General features: G+C 32.9%; 2 protein-coding genes across 2 annotated transcripts in view; both read right to left on the reverse strand.

The window, feature by feature from the left end:
• Positions 1-1,899, reverse strand: part of LOC127701451 (lactadherin-like) — a 40,523-nt gene extending 38,624 nt beyond the window's left edge. The window contains exon 1 of the mRNA XM_052205315.1: positions 1,837-1,899. Coding sequence (XP_052061275.1) covers positions 1,837-1,897 — 61 coding nt within the window. The 5' untranslated portion in view covers positions 1,898-1,899. The remainder of the gene's footprint in view (positions 1-1,836) is intronic.
• Positions 1,900-6,416: 4,517 nt separating this feature from the next.
• LOC127701454 (uncharacterized) lies at positions 6,417-13,562 on the reverse strand. The gene is made up of 6 exons (XM_052205319.1): positions 13,467-13,562; positions 10,396-10,464; positions 9,849-9,930; positions 9,365-9,489; positions 7,284-7,343; positions 6,417-6,739 (listed from the first exon to the last, which is right to left on the reverse strand). Exons 1-6 carry the CDS (start codon positions 13,486-13,488, stop codon positions 6,561-6,563), a joined length of 537 nt encoding a protein of 178 aa, XP_052061279.1. The 5' UTR covers positions 13,489-13,562; the 3' UTR covers positions 6,417-6,560.
• Positions 13,563-21,765: the final 8,203 nt, after the last annotated feature.

Below are 21,765 nucleotides of genomic sequence, written 5' to 3' on the forward strand. Positions count from 1 at the left end.
AAGGTTATGTTCTGTTACAGAATTAATAAATGTTTTCAGTGATTTTTTTATTACGTTGTTTTAATTCGTGTTCAATGTCGGCTCATCAGGTATAAATTGTATCAATGCGAAGTGTCTGAACAATAATATGCAATGGCTGTTCGATGATTATTTGTTATTATGTTATTTTTATTATTATCATCATAATTATTTTTATTATTATTATTATTATTATTATTATTATTATTATTATTATTATTATTATTATATAAAATGTATTTTCTCATCTTTTATAATCAGGTAGTTGTTGAAGTGAAATATTCCGACATAAAACCAAGCATCTTATATATATATATGTTTCTGTTGTGTCGTAGTTCTCCTCTTATATTTGATGTGTTTCCCTCAGTTTTAGTTTGGACTAAATTCAACCAAACTTTACCACAATCAGCATTGGGGTATCTAGTTTTAAAAATGTGTCCGATGACCCCGGCAAACCAAGATGACCGACATGGCTTAAAAAAGGTTATAGGGGTAAAATGCAAATTTTGTCTATTATTTTGAAAACCGTTATAAAAATAGCTAAAATCTGACAGGTCAAAAATATTCAGAACTTTGAACTCTACGAATAGAAGTTATTGCCCTTAAATGAAAAATTTTATCGTTTTTTTTCATTTTTATCTTTCATCTTGAGAACTATAATAGAGAGAAACTTAAAGTTGCAAAAATGATCAGCAAGACAAGATGCATGTACGAATAAGTATGCATTGTCCAAATCGTCAGTCGACTCCTAATTATAGTTATTGCCCTTTGAGGATGATTTTTACCATTTTTTGCGTTTTTGCATTATATTTTGGAAATTATAATAGATAGATAGAAACTAGAATGCGGAAAAGTGACCAGCAAAACAAGATCTACATTTGAGACAATATGGAGGAAATTTTCCGACGACTCTCTATTGGAGTTGTTGCCCTTTAATGACGATTTTTACCAAATTTTTTTGCGTTTTCCCTTATATGATAAAAATTATAATAGATGAATAGAAACTTTAAATAACAAAAATGATCAGCAAGGCAAGATCCACAAACAAGTCAAAGTTTGCCGATATAGTTAGTAGGCTGTCAATTTTCATAGGAGTGATTGCCCTTAAATGAGGATTTGTTTTTACCCTCTTTTGTGTCTTGAGCAAAAACTAAATACGATAGAGAGAAACTTAACAGAAAAAATGATCAGCAATACAAGATCAACAAATTTTTTTTTTCATGAATTCTATTCTTGTCTTCCATGTTAGAGATAGTCCATTGTTGATTATGCACATAGACATAGGTGAGCAACACAGGCTCTTTGTTTTGTTTTTTACATTTCTCAACATTTTTCTATCAAAAATTGTTTGATTGATTGCATACTATTCTGTTGTAAGTTCACAACCCATCCTTTTACGAGGGATATTAAATTGGAAACTTTCAATGTGCCAAATTTGGCGAGATAATCTGCAGCTTTTTGGTGAGCAAAAAAAGACAACAAAAAACGTCAACAGCTGAGAGAAAAAAACTAGACGAAAACTTTAAAATTTTATCTGTTTTTCCTTATGTAGTGAATGACTTTCCTTGTATCCCTTAAATATCCGTTCGGTTTGTATCATAATTCTTCTCATTTTTTTTACACCTTGTTTATATACTCGTTGCTACAGTCTTTCGAGAGAATTATCTACTCTCACTTGGTTTTATCCAATAATTATCAACAAGCGGTCAGACGTGAGGCGGTTTCCTATAATCATGTATGTATAAGTGATAAATTGTTAAAACTTTATTTCAAATTGCAAACCTTAAATGTTAACAGTCTTTGATGATGAAAACTTACCTAAAATAAGTAAAGAAATAATCAGGGATGTGTCCATGCTGATTCTAAAAAACATATCCATTAACCAAGGCGTGCCTATATATCGACCGTGGAATCCGCAGATAGATTATTATTGTATCTATCTATTAATACGTATTAGACAAGTATAGTTTTGATTTGAATACATTAAATGCCATAATTTATTTGCAGTAGTTGACAGTGTTTCAGTAAGGTAACGGTTAGTTTACACAAAAACTTGGAGACTAAGAAATGTAAATATTGAATATCAAAATGTTACTAAATATTACTAAAATATACGATCTTTGTCATAAAGTGTATCTGCATATTTGCAAGCGAGACAGTTGTCACGTGTCTGATAAATAAAGGCAACAATAGTATACCGCTGTTCAAAAGTCATAAATCGATTAAGAGAAAACAAATCCGGGTTACAAACTAAAACTGAGGAAAAGATACGAAAGTACATAGAATGTGTTGTATCATTTTGTTAACTTTATCCCGGAATGACGTTATATTACTAAACAAAATATAGTTTTGTAGAATCGTGCATTTTGTCAATTTTTAACCTTTCCAATAATTAAGCACGATAAGCACGATATTGCGTCTCAATCGGTAACGACATAATTTGACGTTTTCAACCGATATAGATACTTCTAAATGATTGAATAAGGTAATATGATATGAAATGTAATGAAATGAAATTATTAGTTCCGAAAAAAAGGAAGAAGCCACAAATTTTGAGCAGTGAGGACTTGGTTACCATTGAGTCATGCATAAAAAGTTAAACACGATCAAATAATCAACACGTCACAGATGTCAATGGCTGGTAAACTAAATTTTGAAAGATAATAATTGTGGAAAAATATACGTGTACCAATTTAATATGATTACAGACTTATATGATATCAAAATGCAACTCTTCGCGTTCAACAATTCAAATTCCGCACTTATTAAAAAAATGAATTTTAAATAGTTTTCCCTTATGGTATGTGCCCTGAAAAGATTTCTATGCTCATAGCCTGTTGCGTCTGACACGCATTGATGCAATAACGTGCATGTCTTGAATGTAGCAATGTTGGAATATTTCAAAGTGCGCTATATGGTTTCTAACTTGGCGCAACTTTTATCCTAAAAAGAAGTGTATATTGTAATTACTTTGTGTTTTGTTGGGTTTTTAAAAATAGGTTTAATTTGAAATATCAGTATAAATATAATTTTATGTATAAAAGGAAAAGGATAATCTTATTACCGGACAGACTTTACTTGTTTAAGCAACAAGACGGGTACGAGATGTGGGGCAGGAATTGCCTACCCTTTCGGAGCACCTGAGTTTACCCTTGGTTTAATAGTGTGGCTGGTGTTGCTCAGTCGCTTAATTTCTATCTGATGTTTTGTTACTGTTGTTTGTCCATTCGTCTTATTTTTTGCCATGATATTGTCTGTTTTTATTGAAGTTTTAAAATATTATAATCTGATTCAAACAAATGAGAAAATGATCTTAACTACAGACAAGGAAATATCAAAACCGATTATTATTGGGATATCTTTTTCCTCGTATGTGGGTTATATACTTTCATCTAACAGTCATTGCTTCAGTACTTGCCAAGAGGATTTAATATAACATTTTGATCAATTGTCCATTAACTTTTGTCAGTGATAAAAAGATTTAAATTTCCTCCAAAAAACATAAGTGGCCTTGGACGGTTTTGATCATTCTTTAAAGGTCCTGTTTAAAACGCAGCAAATTAAGAACATTGTTGTTTCATTTTGGTTTACTGTCGCTTCTAGTGGACAGCTAGTTCTAAGGATATCATCATACAAGTACATATAGCTAGTTCTTCGTCATTGCTCGTAGACTATTAGTTCTTGTGATATCACAAAGGACGTAGTAAGTGCTTCGATACTGCTTGGTGTACTACTCTTTGCGAGGATATCATCCTCCAAGTACATTTACTTAGTGCTTTGACACTGTTGATAATTAGTCCCGATGATATCACACAGGAAGTAGTAAGTGCTTCAATACGGTTGATCGAGTATTAATCTCGAGGTTATATCATCACTGAGGAACATTGTAGTTGTTACTTCGATGCTGTTGATGGAGTATTAGTCCCGAGAATATCATCACTGAGGTACATTGTAGTAAGTACTCCGGTGCTGCTGATAGAGTATTAGTCTGGAGGATATAATCATTGAGGAACATTGTAGTAATTACTTCAATACTGTTGATGGAGTATTAGTCCCGAGAATATCATCCCGGAGGTACACTGTAGTAAGTACTCCGATGCTGCTGATAGAGTGTTTGTCCCGAGAATATCATCCTGGAGGTACATTGTTATAAGTGCTCAAATGCTGCTGATAGAGTATTAGTCTCGAGGATATCATCATTTAGGAACATTGTAGTAATTGCTTCGATGCTGCTGATAGAGTATTAGTCTCTAGGATATCATCATTGAGGAACATTGTTATAATTGCTTCGATGCTGCTAATGGACTTCTTGTCCCATGGATATCACCATGAATGTAAAAACCGCTTCGATGATGTTGGGGGACTACTAGACACCTTGCAGGTAGTATCAAGTGCTTCGATACGACTAATCATGGACTACTTGTCCCGTGGTTATTATCCACCGAATATATTTAGTGCTTAGACATTTATTTTGATTTACCGCATTTCAAGTTGATATTTATTTATTTTTTACATTTTACCAAGCCTGTGGTCCTTTCCTACTTCTTCACCCTCTAAATTGAGCCATCGGTCTCATTTACTTCTATACTGAGCATGACCACTGCTAATAAACTGTTAGTCTTAGGAATATTTTCCAACACGAAATGAGTGCTTCGGAAATGGTGATGCTTGTTTACATATTTTAACTATTCATTTGTAAAATTGTGTTATTATTAGCATATGCAAAGTCCAAGTTGTGAAATTTGTATGCCTTTGTAACTTTACGTTTTGAACAATCCATGTTAGGCTATATGTGAATACCTTTGACGTTATTTTGAAGTATTGAGCGTATACACTTTATATTAAGTATACAAAAGTAATATATAGTTTTTAGTGTTGCCATTTCTTATATAAAAGTAAGAAGTTGTGGTATGATTGCCATTGAGACAACTCTCAAGCAGAGACCAAATGAAATAGAAGTTAATAACTATAAATCATCGTACGGCCTTCAACAATGAGAAAACCCATACCGCATAGTAAGCTTTTAAAGACCCGATATGACAAATGTTAAACTATTCAAACGAGAAACAACCTGATTTATGTACAAAACGATGAACGAAAAACAAATATGATAAACAGCAACAAACGACAACCACTGAATTACAGGCTCTTGACTTGGTCCGTATGATGACCTATAGCTGTTATCTTCTATGTCATTTGGTTCTCTGATGGAGAGTTGTCTCATTGGCAATCATACCACATATTCTCGTTTTTATGTGTTGGATCTATAAAATAGAATTGAGAATGGAAATGGAGAATGTGTCAAAGAGACAACAACCCGACCATAGAGCAGACAACAGCCGAAGTCCACCAATGGGTCTTCAATGCAGCGAGAAACTCCCGCACCCGGAGGCGTCCTTCAGCTGGCCCCTAAACAAATATGTATACTAGTTCAGTGATAATGGACGTCATACTAAAATCCAAATTATACACAGGAAACTAAAATTAAAAATGATACAAGACTAACAAAGGCCAGAGGCTCCTGACTTGGGACAGGCGCAAAAATGCGGCGGGTTAATCATGTTTTTTGAAATCTCAACCCTCCCCCTATACCTTTAGCCAGTGTAGAAAAAACAAACGCACAACAGTACGCACAGTAAAACTCAGTATAAGAGAAGTCCGAGTCCGATTTCAGAATAGGAAACAAAAGAAAATAAACAAAATGACAATAATACATAAATAACAACAGACTACTAGCAGTAACTGACATGCCAGCTCCAGACCTCAATTAAACTGATTGAAAGATTATGTCTTCATCATATGAATATCAGGCACAATCCCTCCAGTTAGGGGTTTAGTATTATACCATCATAAAATGTATGAGAAGAACATAACCCGTGTCATGCCAACAACTGGTTTTAGAATAAATGTGTTTAATTCCGATGCAAAGATCCTATCAGTGAATCAATATTAAAGCCAAAATATGCAATCTTTAATGACCTGACAACAGTATCGTAACTATATCCCTTCTTAATAAGTCTGTTTAAAGGTTTTGTTAGCTTTTGAGGTGGATCTATACCTATATATCCTCTTCGTTCCCAGTGGGACATAAGGCGATGATGTTGGATCTATATCAGAGTCAAAGTACCCCTAAAAAGTTGAGATGCCGAGACACTGATATAACAACCAACCAATTCATGAAGGCGCCCGTAGAACTTGGGAAGAGACCAAGTCAGTCGTTCTTTTTTCTAACCTTGCTGATCGATTTATCTGTTCATAATTCGAGTGTCTGACTCATCAGAGTATACGACTTTCAGTGAAATATCTAGAAGGTGACCTTTTTACCTTGAAATACCTTCTAGTTTTGCAAAGATTACAACTTAAATAATGAAATTGATAAAACAAAAATTGTAAACAAAATAATTTGATGATTTTATGTGATCTTTTTAAATTTGTCTTATATTTGCATAACACGTGACTACAAAATATCACTAAATGAGCAATACACTCTACTTAAAACTTTTTTTCTATGATGATACTAGTTCTTAATGATAGTTCATTGTTTATGAGCATGTTCTTGATACCATAGAACATTTCTTCTCGTTATCATCCCAAACTGTAGGCGCTGGACAGGTAGTGATGAAAATACCATCAGGTGCGCATGTCACAAACTGATTACAAGCGGTACAGGCTGTAAAGTCACCTTCTCCTGGACAAGCTGATAGTTGGTCAATACATTTTCCTACAAAACAAATAAATCGTTTGAATATTTTGTATTCAAAGATTAAATTAATTTGTTGAAAATTAGATCAATAGTGTTAATGATACATTCTTAGTATCCAAAAGTTTTTTAGGTAAGGTTCATCCTAGATTAAGAAAGGCAAATATCACACCAGTTAGAGAAATTTAATTATAACTCGGGGTATATATAATAACAGACAAGAAATTATGTGCAAATACGTCGGCAGATGCACAAAATGTGATAAATTAGAGGCAACTGTAGTTTACCGCTGTTCAAATCTCGACAATGTATTTAGAATATATAAATCAAGATAAAGTCGTATGAAACAGAGAAAAACATTAATAGATGTAGAACTTTTTTTAATTTTCAAGATCAGCAACCATTATAAAGAACAAATTAAAATAAATAACAATGTACACCATTCAGTAATTCTAACATCATATTGTTTGTGCCTTTCCAATTCGTTGTTCATTAAACATAAAATAAAACAATCAAACACAATATCAAAGTTTCTGTTCAAAATAGTATGCCCATGTTCAGTTACCTGTGAATACTGGTGGTCTTGGACTTACATTGGTCCCAGTACCGGTTTGTCCGTCACCAGCTGTAATTTTGAGAGAAAAGACATAAGTATATGGTTGTGTGGTTTAACCAAAGAATAACTTACTATTTGATGTATTTTGTGGATGTTGAGGGAGAAAGACAAAAATTATCTTTGCTAATTTTCGCAACTTATTCCGAGACATTGACCGGAAAGTAAAATAACACATCCGAATGCCCTTTATTATTCAGTGTGAACGTGATTTCTTTCAACGCATTATGTATATAGTTTTCAGTGATTTTTGTGTAACAGCTAAATCTTTCTCATCACAGTTATCGCTTACAATAATACAGAGTCTTACTTTCTTTAAAAGTGATTATAGAATACCAACATATTTTAATGCATACGAAGTGAGAAAACTGTTTTTCTTAACTTAAGGTGGTACATAACACTACAGGGAGATAACCTCTGTAAAAATCAGCTGAACGTTTTAATCACGTTCTTTTGTTAAGGAAATATTACGCTTCTCAATGATCAAAATTAGTGTCAAACTGCTATGTATCCAATGAAATTTTTCCGATAAAGTGTGTGGTTCAAGTTTTTTTGAAATTTTTATATTTTTGTCAAAGGGTCAAAGTAAATATTGTCCCAAAATTTTATGAAAATTAAACGAGCCAAATTATTTTTTTCTTGAATTATTTAGGTTATTTTTCTCTATTTTTTAGATTTTGTGCCCATTATTTTCTATTCTTTATACTTTAGCACCCCATTATTCTGTACTCTTTATTTCTGGTCCATTTTTCTCTATTATTTATTATTTTGGCCCCTTATTCTGCACTTTTTGTCCAGTATACTCTATTCCATAAAACCCATCCAGACCCTCATTACTAAACAGGGAACTTCAGTTTATAATACTTTGAATAGTTTTTCGTATTCACATTCCAAATTACTGTTGTTAAGATAATTAGCTTTGGGAAGCATACATTTTTAAAAGTTATTTAAATAGTATATATACGAGATCCAAAATGATTTAAACAAATTGCTGAGTTGTTAACATTTTACAGATGTGATTTGGATATTATATTTATGTCCGTTTTGGTCATACAGCTCTTCGGTACTTATACATCATTGGCTTTCAAATATTTGGCTTTTCACTTTCCTGATGAATGTACAACAAAAAAAGCGCTACCAACGCATAAAGTTTATACAGTATTGTTTTTATTTTTTTTTATCATCTACATATTCAGACATTAGATATAATGTACATATTGATAAGAAAATAAAACCCCACTTTTTCAAACAGAATACGGATGTGTTGAAATTAACTAGTGATAATAATTGAACGTATCTTAAAAAAAATAAAATAAACACTGCGCACTTGAATTTACGACTTTTGAGCAAAATTGTGTCAACTGTTTTTCTAAGACGTACGAGATTTGATAGCCGCGTTGGCATATTCTCTACTTTTTTTAACAACAGTTCATAACAAAAACTGCTTAGTAGTTTATGTATGTTAGTTTGAATATGAAACCTTTCTATCAAATCAACAGTTAAAACAAAAAATTAATAACTATATCATAGCGCCTCCTATTCGTGGATTAATAATACATTGAGTTTTACTGTGCGTATTGCTATGTGTTTCTGTATTCTATATTGGCTAGAGGTATAGGGGGAGGGTTGAGATCTCACAAAACATGTTTAACCTATAATGGTTTAATTTTATAAGTTTTGACTTTGATGGAGAGTTTTGTCATTGGCACTCATACCACATCTTCTTATATCTATTAACCCCGCCGCATTTTTGCGCCTGTCCCAGGTCAGGAGCCTCTGGCCTTTGTTAGTCTTGTATGTTTTTTAATTTTAGTTCATTTCTATGTTTTGGAGTTTAGTGTGAAGTCCATTTTTACTGAACTAGTATACAATTTTATTTAGGGGCCAGCTGAGGACCACCTCCGGGTGCGGGATTTTCTCGCTGCGTTGTCTGCTCTTTGGTCGGGTTGTTGTCTCTTTGACATATTCCCCATTTCCATTCTCAATTTTATTACACATAAGATTGTCATTATTAAAGAGAAACGCCAACTTACACACGCAGTCTTGGAACCTATCACCATCAGACCATATGCTTGTTGTGGTGCATTTTAATGAGAGTTGGCTATTTGCTGGTAAACCTTGGAAACTGAAGCCAGTGTCACATTTTGCCGTACAAGTCCTGTAAAGATAATATCTCGAATGCAGTTTACATCTTAAATCTTAAACCTGTAATACTTCATCATTCATTTAATTACAAATGGCCATATAATGTGATTTAAAAGTAAGTAAAGCAAATATAGACATACATATAATAAGCCATAACTATGATGTCTGCCATATTTGTTTTTCGTTTATTCATTGTTTTTCAGGCCGTTGGTTTTCTCTTTGAATTGTTTACCATTTTTTCATGACTTGGACTTATATAGCTTACTATACTATATGGTATGTTCTACAATACAACTGTTAAAATAAAGGGCAAATATAAATTTGATTATTTAGCATTCTTTATGAAGTTACTGTTATTTACATCGCACTTACAAATCTGTAGCACTATACGCACAGGACACGGTTCCGTGAGCCGGAGCTGCTACTGGCCTGCAATTTTTCACAAGAAAAGCATCTGTAAAAGTACAAAAAAGCAGTGTATATCAACATTTGAGAATATAATGCCTTGTAGTCATCTATAACGCCACAGACAAGTTGTCATTGCTTTACATTACATTATACAATTTAGCATTTTCGAATTAAATATCGTTTGCAGCTCGACTATAGAGTTTCTATAAATATCTGTCATTTATATATTGCATAGACACTAAATATTTCATACAGTCTCCTGGAATTCCTAAGACCACAAGAATAACCGGCTACCGCAAGACAAAAGTCCCGACTAGGAACAACCATTTCCAGCGATAAGGAAAAAACAATATCCTGTTGGTTTTGTGCGATCTTTCATCATAAATAGCAAAGTTGTAGTATGTTCTGTCATTTTTTTGTGCCAACAGCAACAGTTCTGAACAACTCTGCAAATAGTATCCGACAAACGACATTTAAACGAATCACGTAGTTGGTTAACAATTGCACTTACTTAGATTGTTTAGTCCACCAGTAACATCAAATAATAATGAATTGGTACTGACAATCAAAATACAAATAACTGAAAGTACAAAATATAAATGATCTATTTATACATTGAAACATATGCGAGTTCTACCCCAGGAATATATAACCCTAGCTGTATTTGGCAAATTCTTTCCTAATTTGGGGTACTTAATGCTCTTCAACTTCATTTTTTATTTGGACTTTATTTTTTTTTTATTCCAGCGTCACTGATGAGTCTTTTGTAGACAATACGCGCGTCTAGAGTACACAATTTTATAGGCCTGGTATCTATGATGAGTTTATTTGCACATATCTCGGTGATGAAATACTCTTGTTTTTAGTTTCACTCACAATGACTAATTCCAACGCCCATAAACCTGTTAAGGAACATACAAATGTAGTGACATGTAATGAAGTCATTGGCTGACCAGGCCGATCGAGTCAAAAATGTGTCTGGGTGGTGTGACATGTCTTCCGGTAGAGTATTGTCTTATGAACTACCGCGTAAAAATAAATCCGGCATACATGTAATATATGCTGCTGGACGTAAATCATTTTATTAATCTATCTAACTTGTTTTGTATTGCCTTAAATTTTGACCTGGGGCAACACCAAAGATGCAGTTTTTATCGAAATGCATTTTTTTTTACCAAAATAGAAAACGAAGAGTGTTATTCATAACTAAAAAAGCTCAAACCGGTATCTGTTATATTTTTCTTAACATATCATGATATAACCTGTGATCTAAACATTACATTTTGATAGTTTTGTTCTATGTTCTAATGCTGCAGTGCCATAAGAAAATTACAAGAGCATTCAATGGAATTACTGTAAAAGAGTCACAACTAGGCTAATATATTCATATTTGTTAAATGGATGTTTTGAAACATGAACAATTGCTCGGCTTGACTAGATTGGTTGATTGATTGGTGTTAAACGCCACTTTCAACACCATTGTGCTATTTCGTATTGGTCAGTGAAGCCGGAGTGCCCGGAGAGAACCACTGACCTTCGGTAGGAAAACTAGCAATCCTAGTCAATTAAGATTGGAGTCGAGTGCACCTGCCACGTGTAGGATTCGAACTCACAACATCAGTGTTGATAGGCTAGTGATACAGTAGTTCGACTACTTAGACCACTTGACCACCAAGCCCAGGGCTTGACTAGAAAGGGACACCCTAATATCATTCAATATAAATATATGGAGATGTGGTTTGATAACCAATTCTACAATTATCCACCAGAGACCAATGGACAAGGGTGTAAACACATTTAGGTGACCGTACGGTAAGTCAACTAATAACTTACAGGTCAAACAATCAGACTACTTTCTGTCCTTATCTTTACTAGAGCCCATATATCATGACCTGTCCGTTTTAACTTATATATGGGTCAACCTCACAATAAGTAATAGCTTAATCATGATAAGGGTCCATTATTTCAATTGAAGATTATCAAAGAAAAAAAGGCGTAAAATAGACCTTTACTCATTTACAGACATATGATACTAGTATACAGACATGTATAGCATGATTTACTATTAAGAATTTTAAGTACGAGTATATTTGTTATTGAGGCAGCAATCATAAGACATTGAAATCTGAATAAATCTAAATATTTATCTAATTCTATCTTACTATCTACAAAAAGATTTTGTGTGATTCCGTATCACCGTGTATGATCCTTTCAGACCACATCAATTCACTCCGGGTTTTTTTCTTCGCGTTCTTGTTGCGCAATCTTAAGTTTCCGAATGTTATTTGCCACGTTTTTTTTTTCACTTTTTTTTTATCTTTTTCATTTCGTCATGGTGTTGACTGTCTTTCTCTGATGTGTGGTTTTGAATTGCCTCATGTTATTTTTCTTTTTTTTTTACATAGGACAAAAGAGATTATAAGGTATACTCAAAATCCTGTCGTAGGAATATTTACTAATGATTGAAGTTTATTACCATTTTGATGTGAAATTTTTGTGAAAATCAATTAATGCATTTTTTAAATCTTTTGTTATATTTATTCTAGTGTACACTTTCGTATATTGTTTAGAAAAGAAAATAAAACAAAAAGACATGCACAGTACCGTGATAGTTTCTTGTAGCAAATTTATGTTTAAACGTTTTGTAATATACCATACAAACACAGGTCAGGGGGAGGGTTGGTGCCTTCAAACGAGGTTTACCTGCCATATTCTGTATGGGCCTATCCCAAGTCAGGAGCCTGTAATTCAGTGGTTGTCGTTTGTTGCTGTGTAGCATATTTGTTTTTCGTTCATTATTTTGTACATAAATTAGGACGTTAGTTTTCTCTTTTGAATTGGTTTACATTTGTCATTTCGGGGCCTTTTATAGCTGACTATGCGGTATGGACTTTGCTCATTGTTTAAGGCCGTACGGTGACCTATAGTTGTTAATTTCTGTGTCGTTTGTTCTCTTGTGGAGAGTTGTCTCATTGACAATCACACCACATCTTAGTTTTATACAATCAAATTATTCATACAGCAAAACAGAAGAAAAGAACCAAACTCACTTCCCAAAAGATTCTGTCGCTATAAAACATAAGTTTAAATAACAATAACGTATCCTTTATATCAAGAACCAAACAGGGCTTTTACAAATATATATTGTGTTTTTTATATACGTTTACATCTATAGTGTATACCTTTTTAAAATGAAATACATGCATGTCTATGGAAATATTAGCTACGTATATTTATTCCGTTAACGAGGTACGGTTACAGTTTCAAGTTGCATGCATAATTTCTGAAAAATCGTTGAAATCGCCTTTTTCGGTGTGAGCCAAGGCTCCATGTTGAAGACCGTACTTTGACCTATAATGGTTTACTTTTATAAATTTTGACTTGGATGGAGAGTTGTCTCATTGGCACTCATACCACATCTTCTTATATCTTTTTACCTAACGCACTAGCTTATTTGTCATCATTTTTATATGAGAGAAAGCAATGCAGAACAACATAAATCGGCCAGAAAATGAACTGAATTTAACTAATAATCAGTGAAAAAAATCGTAATTATTTATGATATTTTTGCAGTAGACTTACTTGGAACTATTAGAGTATTCATCGTGTCGCTGTCGTTAGGATACAGTCGTCTAGTGTGTGAAGTTATCTCGACACGTTTCTTATCACAAGTTCATATAGTATAAACTATAGAGTACACGATAAGACACAAGTATTATGTAACATTGTCCATTTCTTTTCTGCAGGTCACATTAATTCTCTATTACCATGATTATAAAGCTAAATATTTATAATTCGGTTTCCATGTATAGATAAGGACTCTTACAGTGTCATTGTGATCATTATGGACGAATTTAGAACGACATAGGTCAGTAGATGAATCAAAGAGACTCGGAACAAAATGTAATTTAAAATAAAAATCTTTTCATTTCATCTCATTATACCATAATAAGACGTTCTGAAACTCGGTAAGAAATGTCATGCGTTCGACTGTGCCCACGTGATAGTCACTGTAACAAATAGACAAAATGGTTATGCTCGGTTTAAATAACTTAAAGTCAGTCTATGAAAGGAGAAGGTAGGATACGGCCACATATTTACCCACACTTAAATGTCATTAATCTATTAAATGATTGCCATACAATATAGTTTGTGAGGATGATGCTGGATGGCTGCTTAACGTCCAGCGGCAAATTAAGTGCATATTCAACCCTGCTTTGTACTAGACCGACACGCTACCCGGACTCATTATTCTGAGTTGCGAGCCGACCAGTCTTTGCTATTACTCCTTGGTGTTGTGTGCTAAGGGGAACAGCAAATACAAATTTTAAAGTCTTTGATTTTACCCTGCCGGGGTTCAAACCCACGACCTCTTGTAACTTGAGGTGAACGCGCAACCACGAATCCTTTTATATCCTTTTATCAATTATGTTTTTTTTTTAATCAAACAGATATGTTGTTTATTTACTTCTTTCTAGATTGTTTGTTTATTTCTTTTTCTTAGAAAAATATGTCCAATTCCGTCTGTACCTGTTTCATTCATAATAGGTATCGAAAAGTGTAGAATGTGAAACGTAGTTTAATTTAAACATTAAAGAACACAAAAATATATTTCAAAAGATTTCTCACATCTTTTCAATTGATCCTTAAAATTAAAGAACTTCACATATGATATTAATGTTTTTGTTGTTGATGAAATCTTGTTGGATTCACGCTGTTTTATCATATTCGGACTGCGATGTGAAATACCTCATGTCTCTTTTTCTATATTGGAATAAAAAGAATCATTAGAATTAAATTGTAAGAATTTTGTTTCTGACTCTGTTCACGGTTTTAATTATATCTTAATTCATTTTTTGCCATAATTTATTATTTTACATTTATTCTCAGTTATTGTATGTATAGCTAGACGTGGGAGGGTTAAACACTTAAGATATTGTAATGACATAATATTTGTCCATTGTTAAAGACCATATATATAGATTGAACATTAGAAGTAATAGTTTGGTGTGTCGATTAATTGGGTTGATGTCTTAATTATTTATGTATAATACTTCACATCTCCTTTATAGACATCAAGTGAACATATGTTAACATGCATAAATGATTCTTTTATCGTCTGAGCTTGGTTTTCTTCTTATTATTATTTTCCCCTTTGGATAATTTTTCGTCTTATGATCTTCACATTCTACTATTTTAGTAGAGATAGCTAGACATCGTCTAACCCAGTCCAAACCCTCCTCTAGATTACCCGTGTTAATTCAATAACTGATTTGGTTATCTCCGTTTTTCGATTTATCTGTTGCCTTTAGATTATCTAATTAAGTAACAATATTTATAACCTAACTAAAAAGCATACGCGGTGTGTTCCTATGTTTTCATATCTAATCAAATGAACATTCGCGTTTTGGACGTAAATGCACAGTGCATGTAGTTTGCTGAAAAAACATGGATCATCTGGCTATCTTTAAATATGGATATTGTGGCAAAAAGTGGATTAGATTCGAACAGATGTTTATGTAGAAAAGCAGGGCAAATACAAATAACGAACAACTGTACATTGCCGGCTCATCTGAATGTTCTACAAAGAAATTGTCCATTAGATTGACAAAAATTCTGTCTTCAGAAATACTACGAAACTGTTTACTCGCGTAGTGGTATTAACCATATGTGGATTCTAAAAATACTCTAAAGAACTTCTTGATAATTTTAAATCTCGATCTTTCTCTGAAATCAATTCTATCAAAACTTTATAACAATCCTGTATACCACCATTCCCCATGTGAAATGGAAGAATCGTCTAAAAGGAATAATCCACACTGCTTTTCAAAATATAAAAATGGTAGCATAGTACGGTATACATGTATTGCTTTGGGATACCATACGGCATATTTTGTCAATAGTGAACAAAAAGGTAAAAAATACTACACAGAGGAACAAGTGATTAGTATGTTGGAGCATGGAAGTAATATTTAAAAGGAATAACAACGACTAATTAGCATGTACTAACAGCCTGCAGAGCTCTGTACTAAAGTCATATGATTTTATCCAATTATAGTCTCAGCGGCAAGACCGCTTTGGTTACTATCTGTGATACCGCGGTTGTAAAATGGCATCTGGAATTTCTTATCAGTCACGTGATTTTATCGAGTCCGGTAATTATAAAGCACCTGTGTGAAATCCGAGGTTTATTAATAAGAAGGTGGCGCTGTATCATATAAAACCTCTACCTTCAGAAAGAAGTCGTATGATGTAAAAAACTTGAAAAACGGACGAGAATTGTTCAACCTACAACAGTTTAGCTTGGAAAATTGTATTTAATTTAGCATATTTTTGCTTTTTACCGTTTGTTTTAAACTGTTCTAAAAGTATTTTTCCGGTTAAAAGCGGATCCCGAGTAAAACAGTTAAATACCGATGAATCGATCAGGTTTCACATGATGTTGAACAAAATAATGTAGACAGATGTAGACATAGAATATTTTACTGTTGAAATGTGCCAAGTTTATCGAGATTTATAAAAATATTTACTTTCAAGTAATTGATTACGTTATTGAAACTGGACAATGAAAATCGGGATCAAAAGTTCGTAAACATGTTAAATTTATATCTATTTTAAAAAAAGTGTTTACAATTGAATACTAATATTAATGTAGCACGTTACAGCAAAAAGAAAATCAACCATACAAAACGAGCTTGACGCTATCGGTCTAACCGCAAATTTATTTTATATGAATTTGTTTATGTACAAATTAAAGAATAGAAACGTTTAAAATTGTGAATATTTAATTTGCCTGGTATACACGGAAGACTTGGATTATTCGTATTTAATAAAAGGGGGTCGAAACATATTTTTTGTACAATCATCTTCTTAACTTTCAGAAATGTCTTCTTAATTAACTGCATGGTTTTAAGTATTGAAAATGATCCACCCGTTTTCTTAAATTCAATATGTGATAACTGTCGGCCTAAACTATTAAGATCGAAAAAGACATAAATAGGAAAAATAGACTAAAATCAACATTGAATGACTGACTCTATTCGGTAGCGTACAGCAGCGGAATGTAACGAGTGAACTATTCGGGTTACTTCGTACGTACATACGACAACAACTGGTCTATTCGTAAATTTCCGGGAACACGAAAATGACCGAAAAGTGTCAGTGATTTGATCTATCACATGCCGAGAGTCAATTACCATGCCATATATTAAACCAATTAACGAGTTATCGAAAGATGGGCGGTAACGCAGATGAAACCTTTGAAGTGACGACGTTGTTATTCCTTTCAATATTACTTCCATGGTTGGAGTTTCTTATTGACAACTTATTTGTTGAATTTGGAGGTAGACTTTTTCAAAAAAAAATTCGGCATTCCTATGGGAACGAACTGTGCACCTCTCCTTGCCGACCTCTTCTTATTTTCATATGAGTCGGAGTTCCTTCAGACGCCTGTCAAAACAAGAAGATCAAAGAAGCAAGATCATTTAATTTCACATTCAGATATATTGATGATGTTCTTTCCATTAACAATCCACACTTTTCTGATTGGGATCCATTAATAGATCCTCCAGATTTCGAAATTAAAGAAACAAGTCTCATTTTTAGACTTATACCTCGAATTTGACATAAGCGGTCATCTCAGTACCAGACTCTATGACTAACGAGACGATTTTAATTTTGAAATTATACATTTCCCCCACCTTAGCAGCAATATACCAACTTCACCTGCATATGGGCTATACATTTCCTAAATCATTCGGCATCCAAGAGCTTGCAGCTGTCACTCAAACTTTATAAAACGTAACCAGTATCTGAGCAGATAGTCGATGAGCCAAAGTTATGTCAAAGAACGTCTGGTCCTTTTTCTAAAAAAGTTTATTGGAAGATACCAAGACCTTGTTGATAAATATTCCGTATCAACTTCACAAATGATACATGACGGTCTTGAAGTATAGATTCTAGGTACATAAGTCAGAAGAGCATTAGTTAAAGAACAAAATAAGCTAAAAATATTGATAGAATATAGAACTCCTGTTTGAGATATTTGATTTTTTTTCAAACGGCGGGAAAAGGCTGACTCGGACTTTTACCTTATATTTAGCATTTGCATTATTTGGGTCTCAAATCGTAAGAAAAAAAATCTAGAATCTGCTTAAATTTTGGTAATGACCTTTTTATGAGCTATTATAATCTTCTATGAAAAGAAAATTGGGTGATATTGGGCAAAATATTTAACCCTGTAACGTAGGAAAAAACCTAAGGAGTCCGAACATTTGACAAAATTTCATAAACAAGACCTGAGTACATCCAACACTTGGATTTTTTTCTTGGTTTCCCATTTAGATAATCATGCCCCTTGTGAGTAGATTATCAATTTGAAAACAGACTAAGATGATAACACAAACGGATTTATATAATTATCAGGTTATATCGTATATCGATTTCCTCTTTCAATATTTCGTTATTTTACCTAAATATGCAAAGAGACTATGCAACGCCATTAGTCAATGACGTCAAAAAATTTGCATGAAAGGTCCAGGAAGATATCCAAACAAAAATTATAAGTCCAATAACTGACAATAACACAAAAAAAATGAAATAAACAATAAGACAAACAACAACTACAGAGCACAACGCAGAAAGCTAAAGATTGAGTGACACGAACCCTACACAAAAACCTTTTTTTGTGGGACCGCAGGTGCTCCGGAAGGGTTATATGCATCAGTTGCTGCTGAACTAGTGACATCTGGTGTGACGTGATTGTTATTCAGGTGGAGCATATCCGCGATCATGTGTGACAAAAGATAACAATCGGTCTAGATCTTTAATGAAATGTGCAAATTTCGAGAGTAGTATGTAATTCATGTGTAAGACTTTTCGTGTTAATATAGAAAATTATGTGTTTTTTTATCATATTTACGGCTGTATTTTACAAAAATACAGAATTTTATTGTTTGATTAACTTTTTTTCAACTATGCCACATAAGGGAAGGTAACTCAGATATAAAGGGAGAAAACTCAGATAAAGTAATTTTTATTTTTATAATAGAATGTGTTGTGAATTTACCTATTTTATTGTGTAGCAAGAAAACGAGTCCGGTGACCCCATTTTTTTTTTTTTTTTTTATCTGAAAGCATATTATTAGTGCTATCTTCTCATAATTTATCTTTAAATTCTATGGTGAAGTTTTCTTTTTATCACACAAAATTGGGTTTTCTATGCATAATCTATACAAAATCTGACAATTTTGCACAAGCCGTAGCATGAAAAAAAGCCTGGTGACCAGTTCTTTTTATTATATTTTTGAAAAAGCATGATATAAACTACATTTTGACAAATTATTAAAAAATTCTATGGATTTCAATTTAGACACACCATCTACCTTAAGATAGAAAAAACATATTGCCATTATTTGTTGATTTAAAATAGATTGTATCATTGTGTAGAATATAGATTTTATTCGTTGTTTGATTTTGAACCGTAAATGACCAATATGTAATTCATATTAAGGACGATACCATTAACAAATTAAAGTTCAAGTTGACGGAGAGGGTTTGATCATTTTAAATGTTATGTTTAATAGTCGTTTTTGTCTAGTTGCATACATTTTTTTATTAAAGTTTTTGTCTTGCATTGTTATGTTGAGATATTTTGGAACATGTGTTATCTACTGTGTATTTTCATTTTTGCATGTTTACGTTGCAGTACATAAACCTTCTTAAGTATAGTTTGGCCTATTTTTTGAAAAAGGTTTTCAATTCATATTTGGTAAGCAGAAAATGCAAAAATTGTCAGTCTGGTTTCAATTCTTTGTGGTTGGATGCATGTATGTTTAACATCCAGCAAGCAATATTTTAATCGTATTCATGTTAATAAAATGTTAGAATCATATGAAAATACACTTCTTTGGACTGGCCTGAAATGATGACGGATATTAAGGTGTGATCTCACCAGGGTACATTTCGTAGGACGACATGTCACATGGCCGTATTAGACTTTCCTTCTCTCCGTAATTTTTTTTATCTTATTTCTAAATTCAGAAGACAATCATCAAATTCCATTTCCTTTTTTTTTTTCTTTGACCCGACAAAACTTAATAAACACCCTCCCCGGATATATGCGAAAACCATTCCACAAAACTTAATTTCCAGGTGATCTTTTAATTGGCAGGTAATTTGTATTTCTATCATTGTGTAACTTTATACCATTTGCCGATTTATTTTATAAGATCAAGAACATAAATTGTTACAAATAATGGTATGGGTGAAAAAGGATGTTACAAAAGTAACTACAATACGACAATCTAAGTCAAATCTGAAAACCTTCCTCCCTTCCGAAAAAGGAAAATGACTCTAACAAATTGAATTCTTTCGAAAAATGTTGCTGAGCAAATATAATAACTCTTTTAGTTCTGTAATGAAATCATGGTAAATAAAGCAAATAAAAAATCTAAACAGAACAATGGCAATAAATTAATATTCAATAAGTATAAAGTAAATCATACGGATAAACATCGAATATGCTCAAGGTCCTTTACACGTTGACGAAATACCAACATATGCCTTTAAATTATCGTAAAATTTTATTTGTACTGGACATGGTCTGGTATACACACCACTTGGGGCACAAGTAAATGGCAGGAAAAGGCTGACTCGGACTTTTACCTTATATTTAGCATTTGCATTTTTTGGGTCTCGGATCGTAAGAAAAAAAATCTAGAATCTGCTTTAATTTTGGTAATAACCTATTTATGAACTGTTAAAATCTTCTATGAAAAGAAAATTTGGTGATATTGGGCAAAATATTTAACCCTGTAACGTAGGAAAAAACCTAAGGAGTCCGAACATTTGACAAAATTTCATAAACAAGACCTGAGTACATCCAACACTTGGATTTTTTTCTTGGTTTCCCATTTAGATAATCATGCCCCTTGTGAGTAAATTATCAATTTGAAAACAGACTAAGATGATAACACAAACGGATTTATATAATTATCAGGTTATATCGTATATCGATTTCCTCTTTCAATATTTCATTATTTTACCTAAATATGCGAAAAAGACTATGCAACGCCATTAGTCAATGACGTCAAAACATTTGCATGAAAGTTCCAGGAAGATAACTAAACAAAAATTATAAGTCCAATAACTGACAATAACACAAAAAAATGAAATAAACAATAAGACAAACAACAACTACAGAGCACAACGCAGAAAGCTAAAGATTGAGTGACACGAACCCTACACAAAAACCTTTTTTTGTGGGACCGCAGGTGCTCCGGAAGGTATACACACCACTTGGGGCACAAGTAACGTAATAATTGCACCCCTTGTAAGACTGGTGTTAGTAATCCTTTTTTCATGCAAATGTCCGTTCCATTTCCACATCCGTCTGGAAAAAACATAAGAGTATTAAAATGTGGCCATCATAAATAACATAGAAATAGTTTCAAAATGTAATCAATTAAAACTGCTTTTCAATTAATAATAAATTACAGATACAACACCATATAAAGAGTATGAAAACCCAAACATCTGTAAAAAGTCAAAATCGCTGAAATGTAAAGAAGTTATTTCCTATTGTTAAACATTGACCACCAATTGGACACGGCAAATTCATACCACCTGGTTCTGAAAGAAAACAATTAAGTGTTGCTAAATCTATGACAACCAAGTTGTGATCATATAAACCATATATAAATTGTGATATACTTGTAGTGATGTACGTCCATTTTCTGCGTGTTTGCATGTACACCTGAAAAATTAAACGAACGCGTGTTATATCAGCAATATGGGTCATGACTGATCCTTGTCTGATTGATCAATGCCCTATATTCAAAGATCTGCGAGCGGCAAATCAAACAAATTGATAAAAAGAGTG

This window comes from Mytilus californianus, unplaced genomic scaffold (genome assembly GCF_021869535.1).
Source record: "Mytilus californianus isolate M0D057914Y unplaced genomic scaffold, xbMytCali1.0.p SCAF_5, whole genome shotgun sequence".
NCBI classification, from domain to species: Eukaryota; Metazoa; Mollusca; class Bivalvia; order Mytilida; family Mytilidae; genus Mytilus; species Mytilus californianus.

Bases quoted from the DNA above. Each gene is read 5' to 3' on its own strand.
- LOC127701454 (XM_052205319.1), bottom strand. From the start codon at position 13,488: ATGAATACTCTAATAGTTCCAA. The intron at 9,931-10,395 runs GTAAGTGCAATT...GTACTTTTACAG, and splicing joins TGGTGGACTAAACAATCTAA to ATGCTTTTCTTGTGAAAAAT. The intron at 9,490-9,848 runs GTAAGTGCGATG...TTATCTTTACAG, and splicing joins GCGTATAGTGCTACAGATTT to GACTTGTACGGCAAAATGTG.